At 39.7% G+C, this 9,203-nt stretch overlaps 1 protein-coding gene across 1 annotated transcript; it reads left to right on the forward strand.

The window, feature by feature from the left end:
• The first annotated feature begins 3,864 nt into the window (after positions 1-3,864).
• Positions 3,865-7,703, forward strand: LOC149435120 (paired box protein Pax-7-like). Its single transcript, XM_089662994.1, has 3 exons — positions 3,865-4,133; positions 5,263-5,392; positions 7,516-7,703. Exons 1-3 carry the CDS (start codon positions 3,996-3,998, stop codon positions 7,701-7,703), a joined length of 456 nt encoding a protein of 151 aa, XP_089519120.1. The 5' UTR covers positions 3,865-3,995.
• The last annotated feature ends 1,500 nt before the right edge of the window (positions 7,704-9,203 follow it).

Consider the following 9,203-nt stretch of genomic DNA (forward strand, 5'->3'; position numbering starts at 1 on the left):
TTAAAACATCTGTAAAAAATACTTAGAAATTGAGTGCTAACCGTAATATTTTTTTATTTATTATTTTATTATTTTTTTATTATTTGCTCACAAAGTATTATTTTATTCTTTTTTATTATTTGCTCACAAAGTATTTTATTCTTTTATTCTTTTTTATTATTTGCTCACAAAGTATTATTTTATTCTTTTTTATTATTTGCTCACAAAGTATTTTATTCTTTTATTCTTTTTTATTATTTGCTCACAAAGTATTATTTTATTCTTTTTTATTATTTGCTCACAAAGTATTTTATTCTTTTATTATTTTTTATTATTTGCTCACAAAGTATTATTTTATTATTTTTTTTATTATTTGCTCACAAAGTATTATTTTATTATTTTTTATTATTTGCTCACAAAGTATTTTATTCTTTTATTATGTTTTATTATTTGCTCACGAAGTATTATTTTATTCTTTTTTTATTATTTGCTCACAAAGTATTATTTTATTATTTGCTCACAAAGTATTATTTTATTATTTTGTTTTATTATTTGCTCACAAAGTATTATTTTATTATTTTGTTTTATTTGCTCACAAAGTATTATTTTATTATTTGCTCACAAAGTATTATTTTATTATTTTGTTTTATTATTTGCTCACAAAGTATTATTTTATTATTTTGTATTATTTGCTTACAAAGTATTATTTTATTATTTGCTCACAAAGTATTGTTATTATTTTTTATTATTTGCTCACAAAGTATTATTTTATTATTTTGTTTTATTATTTGCTCACTTTCAAGTATTATTTTATTATTTGCTCACAAAGTATTATTTTATTATTTTGTTTTATTATTTGCTCACTTTCAAGTATTATTTTATTATTTTGTATTATTTGCTCACAAAGTATCACAGACAGTACTTATTTGTGTTGTTGCAAGTTCACCGATACGATTAGTCGATGCAGTCACTGATATCTGTCACTGCTTACTATTACTATCCGGATAGTCATGATTGATTACTAGATTATATTAATTTGTAAATAATGTATTTATAAATACTTTAGAAGCTCCATAATCCCTGATAATAATATAGAGAGTTACTTATGTTACCTATATAGTCACTCAGGAAATATTTCGTCACGGATAACATGTATAATCATTGATACATTTCTGTATAGTTACTTAGGACAGCTATAGGTATTGATAATAATTATAATTACTTGGACTATTGATAGTCACTAATCATTTATCATATCTATATAGTCTCTTAGATAGTCATTGATAAACTCTATAATCATTGATACATTTCTGTATTGTTACTTAGGTGAGTTTTAGTGATTGATTTTCATTTTTATAATATCGATAGTCACTAATCATATAATTGCTTATCTTAGAATTAATTGATACAATCTATAATCATTGATACATTTCTGATATTTAGGAGAGTTTTAATGATTGATACTAATATTGATAATATCGATAGTCACTAATCATTTATCGTATCTATATATAGTCTCTTAGAATATAGTCATTGATAAAATCTATAATCATTGATACATTTCTGTATATTTACTTAGGATAGCTATAGGTATTGATAATAGTTATAATTACTTATCATATCTATATATAGTCTCTTAGATTTCATTGATAAAATCTATAATCATTGATACATTTCTATATAGTTACTTAGGAGAGTTTTAGTGATTGATGTTAATGTTATCATATCGATAGTCACTAATCATTTAATTACTTATCATATCTATATATAGCGTCTTAGAATATAGTCATTGATAAAATCTATAATCATTGATACATTTATATATAGTTACGTAGGATAGCTATAGGTATTGATAATAGTTATAATTACTTGGAATATCGATAGTCATTAATCATTTAATTACTTATCATATCTCTCTTAGAATTCATTGATAAAATCTATAATCATTGATACATTTCTATATAGTTACTTAGAAGATCTTTAGTGATTGATAGTAATATTGATCATATCTATAGTCACTCATTATTTATCGTATCTAGTCTCTTAGAATACAGTCATTGATAAAATCTATAATCATTGATACATTTCTGTATAGTTACTTAGAAGATCTTTAGTGATTGATAGTAATATTGATAATATCGATAGTCACTAATCATATAATTATTTATATTATCTATAGTCTCTTTAGAAAGTTTCTCCATATAAATAGTCGTTAATAATATATAAGGCTCAATCCCCTCAGCTTTACACAAGAAGTGGGATCTCATATCTTCATTTTCTGTCACCTGACTGTAAATTATAAATCTTTTTTGGACTCAACAAGGAAAAAGAAATGTTTATTTTCAATGAATGATCCCTATCCCGGTGTGCTGTGTTTGCGGATCGAGCCTTTGGCCACATTTGCGTCTACAGACGTCTGTATTCATCTTCAGCACGTTCATGTAGATGTGAAATGTCTGTACGAGTCCCTGCAGAGTCCTCACCATTGGACTCCGAGTGCTGCTAAAGAATATCTGAAGCCAAAATGTGTATTTCATCCTGCATGGGGTAGGCAGGGGTCATACTCCTGTCAGTTTCATTTTGTTGCTGTCATCTGTGGCCCATTCTACAGATTTCAATTTATTTCCTGCAATGGAGACACAACAGGAAGTGAGAGTAAAGTTATTTTAAATGGACCCCCCCCCCCCCCCCCCAGAGAAAACTATTCTCGCTCCTGTTCCTGTGACAACTGAAAATGTTGGTGTTCCTATCACTTTAGTCCCTGTGGTGTCCAGGACAGTGAGAGAGGGTGAAGTCCCCCCGTGGGGAGACAGGTGGCATAAAAAAAAGGGGGGGGGTGTCCGACCCCTAAAATAAATTCCAAATCTAGAAAAACAAATCATATGGGCTTCAGATACACTTTATATGTTCCCAGTGTGCACCGATATCACCCAGAGAAGGAATGGGAACATTGCTGGGACCATGGAATATACAGATAAAACAAAATACCCCCCCTATACAGAGAAGGATCATGGTGGGGGTGGTGGTGGGGGGGCTCTCTTCTAATGGGTCTCATTCATATTCCTCACTAATCGTATTCCTCAGGAAAGTAGATGGAAGCCATTTACTTCTCTATAAATACAATTTTGTTTAGGAAATTATAAATATTTGTATTATTATATTATTATATGTGTATTGTCCGCTTGTATGTTATCCACTATTCTGAATAATGCAAAAAAAAAAAAAAAAGCTTTGGTAAAAAATAATACTAACAATACAAATATTAATTACAAAAAAATAAAATAATTAGAAATAATAATAATAATAAAAATAAAAATATGAATAAAAAAATAAAATAATGATGATGATAATAATAATAATTATTATAATAATCTGAATAAAAAATAAAATAATAATGATAATAATAATAATAGTATAAATAAAAAATAAAATAATAATGATAATAATAATAATAATAGTATAAATAAAAAATAAAATAATAATGATAATAATAATAATAGTATAAATAAAAAATAAAATAATAATGATAATAATAATAATAATAGTATAAATAAAAAATAAAATAATAATGATAATAATAATAATAGTATAAATAAAAAATAAAATAATAATGATAATAATAATAATAATAGTATAAATAAAAAATAAAATAATAATAATAATAATACCCTGTTGCAGTTTTTAATTTCTTTAACTCCTGATATTCTTGTTCTGTTGTATTTCTAAGTATAGAGTTTCTAGTTGGTCAAATTATACATAACTTATATAAATAAATAACTAAAAAAATAAAAAAAACAACAATAATTATATATATATATATATATATATACATATAATGTATTTATTTATTTATTTTGAGTATAGCATTGTCTGTGGGGCCCCTAACTAACCCCTGTGCCCCTCCTGTGCCCCCCACAGTGTCCACTCCTCTGGGGCAGGGTCGCGTGAACCAGCTCGGTGGAGTCTTCATCAACGGCCGACCTCTGCCCAACCACATCCGACATAAGATCGTAGAGATGGCCCACCATGGCATCCGACCGTGCGTCATCTCCCGCCAGCTGAGGGTCTCCCATGGCTGTGTCTCCAAAATCCTCTGCCGCTACCAGGAGACCGGATCCATCCGGCCCGGGGCCATCGGGGGCAGCAAGCCCAGGGTGAGTGTAAGAGCTTCGGCTAAGAGGGGGGGAGGGGGCACCCATACACATCAGACCATATTACCTGTCCATTGGGGGCAACAAAGGACTGGGATACCAAGAAATACCGAACAGAACTCAAAATGCTGGAATAGAATAGAATAGAATAGAATATACACGGTACAGAATAGACTAGTATGGTATATAATAGTATGTATAGTATAATATAGAATAGAATGGAAAAGAATATATATTAAGTATAATGTAGAATAGAATGGTGTAGTATTATATATATATAATAGAAAGCATACAAAATGCTGAGAGGGTCCAGCACTGGACTGGGATTTCTGGGATGATGAATGGGGACCTCTCAGTGCTGAGATTGACCCCCCATCTTACAGAGTACAGCACACACAGTGTAGATAGGATTGTATGATAGATCTGTTCACTGAATTGGGGTGATTGGGAGGAATGGTGCCCCCCCCTCCCCACAGTGCTGGAATTGAACCATTGTTGTCCTGCCTCTCCTCCATCCATACCATGATGTAGGGGTCCTGTCCTTGTACCCCCCATACTGACATGCCTGTCCTGTCCTTGTACCCCCCATACTGACATGCCAGTCCTCTCCTTGTACAACCCCCCCATACTGACATGCCTGTCCCGTCCTTGTACCCCCCATAATGACATGCCTGTCCTGTCCTTGTACCCCCCATACTGACATGTCTGTCCTGTCCTTGTACCCCCCATACTGACATGCTTGTCCTGTCCTTGTACCCCCCATAATGACATGCCTGTCCCGTCCTTGTACCCCCCATAATGACATGCCTGTCCCGTCCTTGTACCCCCCATAATGACATGCCTGTCCCGTCCTTGTACCCCCCATAATGACATGCCTGTCCTGTCCTTGTACCCCCCATAATGACATGCCTGTCCTCTCCTTGTACCCCCCATAATGACATGCCTGTCCAGTCCTTGTACCCCCCATAATGACATGCCTGTCCCGTCCTTGTACCCCCCATAATGACATGCCTGTCCCGTCCTTGTACCCCCCATAATGACATGCCTGTCCCGTCCTTGTACCCCCCATAATGACATGCCTGTCCCGTCCTTGTACCCCCCATAATGACATGCCTGTCTTTTCACATTAAAGCAGGTGGCCACTCCCGACGTGGAGAAGAAGATCGAGGAATACAAGCGGGAGAACCCCGGAATGTTCAGCTGGGAGATCCGGGACCGGCTGCTGAAGGACGGCCACTGTGACCGCAGCTCTGTGCCCTCAGGTGAGCGCAGGGACACACCGCATGGGCGGGGCTACTCTGTGCACAGTGGGCAGGAACTGGCTGTTCATTGGTTAGAACCTGATAGTGAGAAGTACTAGGCAGGAAATATTCACATTCCTGTGTACCCCAGTGATGGTAGTCACTGTTAGATGTCAGTGCTCCCTGTGTACCCCAATGATGGTAGTCACTGTTAGATGTCAGTTCTCCCTGTGTACCCCAGTGATGGCAGTCAGTGTTAGATGTCAGTTCTCCCTGTGTACCCCAATGATGGTAGTCAGTGTTAGATGTCAGTGCTCCCTGTGTACCCCAATGATGGTAGTCAGTGTTAGATGTCAGTGCTCCCTGTGTACCCCAATGATGGTAGTCAGTGTTAGATGTCAGTGCTCCCTGTGTACCCCAATGATGGTAGTCAGTGTTAGATGTCAGTGCTCCCTGTGTACCCCAGTGATAGTAGTCAGTGTTGGTAGATGTCAGTGCTCCCTCTGTACCCCAATGATGGTAGTCAGTGTTAGATGTCAGTGCTCCCTGTGTTCCCCAATGATGGTAGTCAGTGTTGGTAGATGTCAGTGCTCCCTGTGTGCCCCAGTGATAGTATTCAGTGTTAGATGTCAGTGCTCCCTGTGTACCCCAATGATGGTAGTCAGTGTTAGATGTCAGTGCTCCCTGTGTACCCCAGTGATAGTAGTCAGTGTTGGTAGATGTCAGTGCTCCCTGTGTACCCCAATGATGGTAGCCAGTGTTAGATGTCAGTGCTACCTGTGTACCCCAGTGATGGCAGTCAGTGTTAGATGTCAGTGTACCCCAGTGATGGTAGTCAGTGTTAGATGTCAGTGCTCCCTGTGTACCCCAGTGATAGTAGTCAGTGTTAGATGTCAGTGCTCCCTGTGTACCCTAATGATGGTAGTCAGTGTTAGATGTCAGTGCTCCCTGTGTACCCCAATGATGGTAGTCAGTGTTGGTAGATGTCAGTGCTCCCTGTGTACCCCAGTGATGGTAGTCTGTGTTGGTAGATGTCAGTGCTCCCTGTGTACCTCAATGATGGTAGTCAGTGTTAGATGTCAGTGCTCCCTGTGTACACCAGTGATGGTAGTCAGTGTTGGTAGATGTCAGTGCTCCCTGTGTACCCCAGTGATGGTAGTCTGTGTTAGTAGTTGTCAGTGTTCCCTGTGTACCCCAGTGATGGCAGTCAGTGTTGGTAGATGTCAGTGCTCCCTGTGTACCCCACTGATGGTAGTCTGTGTTGGTAGATGTCAGTGCTCCCTGTGTACCCCAGTGATGTAGTCAGTGTTAGATGTAAGTGCTCCCTGTGTACCCCAGTGATGGTAGTCAGTGTTGGTAGATGTCAGTGCTCCCTGTGTACCCCAGTGATGGTAGTCAGTGTTGGTAGATGTCAGTGCTCCCTGTGTGCCCCAGTGATGGCATTCAGTGTTGGTAGATGTCAGTGCTCCATGTGTACCTCAGTGATGGTAGTCAGTGTTGGTAGATGTCAGTGCTCCCTGTGTACCCCAATTATGGTAGTCAGTGTTGGTAGATGTCAGTGGTCCCTGTGTACCCCAGTGATGGCAGTCAGTGTTGGTAGATGTCAGTGGTCCCTGTGTACCCCAATGATGGTAGTCAGTGTTGGTAGATGTCAGTGCTCCCTGTGTACCCCAGTGATGGTAGTCATTGTTGGTAGATGTCAGTGCTCCCTGTGTACCCCAGTGATGGTAGTCAGTGTTGGTAGATGTCAGTGCTCCCTGTGTGCCCCAGTGATGGCATTCAGTGTTGGTAGATGTCAGTGCTCCATGTGTACCTCAGTGATGGTAGTCAGTGTTGGTAGATGTCAGTGCTCCCTGTGTACCCCAATTATGGTAGTCAGTGTTGGTAGATGTCAGTGGTCCCTGTGTACCCCAGTGATGGCAGTCAGTGTTGGTAGATGTCAGTGGTCCCTGTGTACCCCAATGATGGTAGTCAGTGTTGGTAGATGTCAGTGCTCCCTGTGTACCCCAGTGATGGTAGTCATTGTTGGTAGATGTCAGTGCTCCCTGTGTACCCCAGTGATGGTAGTCAGTGTTGGTAGATGTCAGTGCTCCCATACCCCCTATTTATATTTCCTTTGGTATCTTTTCATTTCTGAGGTTTAGTGAGCTCGATTAGCCGGGTCCTGAGAATAAAGTTCGGGAAAAAAGAGGAAGATGATGACTGCGATAAGAAGGAAGAGGATGGAGACAAGAAGACCAAACACAGCATCGATGGCATCCTGGGCGACAAAGGTAGGAGAGCTGTGCCCACATCGGGCGTGCGATTCCACATCGATCTGCAACTTGCTTAGCTTATCTATCAAAGTGCAGCAGCCCATTTCCCACCACAACCAGGAGTGGCAGTTGCTATGGGTTACTGCACTTTGCCTTTTTATGTGTACACCCAGTGATGCAACCATGTATTGATATCTGTGCTGATCAATCCCTGTATGTGTACAATGATGGAGGGGTGTACAGTGATGGAGGGGTGTACAGTGGTGGAGGGGTGTACAATGGTGGAGGGGTGTACAGTGATGGAGGGGTGTACAATGATGGAGGGGTGTACAGTGATGGAGGGGTGTACAGTGATGGAGGGGTGTACAGTGATGGAGGGGTGTACAATGGTGGAGGGGTGTACAATGGTGGAGGACTGTACAGTGATGGAGGGATGTGCAATTATGAAGGGGTGTACAGCGATGGAGGGGTGTACAATGATGGAGAAGTGTACAGTGATGGAGGGGTGTACAGTGATGGAGGGGTGTATAATGATGGAGCCGTGTACAGTGATGGAGCCGTGTACAGTGATGGAATGGTGTACAATGATGGAGGAGTGTATATTGATGTAGAGGTGTACAGTGATGGAGGGGTGTGTAATGATGGAGGTATGTAGAGTGATGGAGGGGTGTACAGTGATGGAGGGTGTACAATGATTGAGGGGTGTACAATGATGGAGGGGTGTACAGTGATGGAGGGGTGTACAGTGATGGAGGGGTGTATAATGATGGAGGGGTGTACAATGATGGAGGGTGTACAATGATGGAGGGGTGTACAGTGATGGAGGGGTGTACAATGATGAAGGGGTGTACAATGATGGAGGGGTGTACAGTGATGGAGGGGTGTACAATGATGGAGGGGTGTACAGTGATGGAGGGGTGTACAATGATGGAATGGTGTACAATGATGGAAAAGTGTACAGTGATGGAGGGGTGTGGAATTATGAAGGGGTGTACAGAGATGGAGGGGTGTACAATGATGGAGAAGTGTACAGTGATGGAGGGGTGTGCAATTATGGAGGTGTTTACAGTGATGGAGGGGTGTACAATGATGGAGAAGTGTACAGTGATGGAGGGTGTACAGTGATGGGGGTGTACAGTGATGGAGGGGTGTACAATGATGGAGGTGTTTACAATGATGGGTGGGTGCACAGTGATGGAGGGTGTACAATGATGGAGGGTGTACAATGATGGAGGGTGTACAATGATGGATGGGTGTACAATGATGGAGGGGTGTACAATGATGGAGGGTGTACAATGATGGAGGGGTGTACAATGATGGAGGGGTGTACAATGATGGAGGGTGTACAATGATGGAGGGTGTACAGTGATGGAGGGGTGTACAATGATGGACAGTGTACAATGATGGATGGGTGTACAATGATGGAGGGGTGTACAATGATGGAGGGTGTACAATGATGGAGGGGTGTACAATGATGGAGGGGTGTACAATGATGGACGGTGTACAATGATGGAGGGGTGTACAATGATGGAGGGTGTACAATGATGGAGGGTGTACAATGATGGAGGGTGTACAAT

The sequence above is a fragment of the Staurois parvus genome, unplaced genomic scaffold, assembly GCF_062004578.1.
Source record: "Staurois parvus isolate SC_StPar_1 unplaced genomic scaffold, SC_StPar_1.0 ptg001602l, whole genome shotgun sequence".
NCBI classification, from domain to species: domain Eukaryota; kingdom Metazoa; phylum Chordata; class Amphibia; order Anura; family Ranidae; genus Staurois; species Staurois parvus.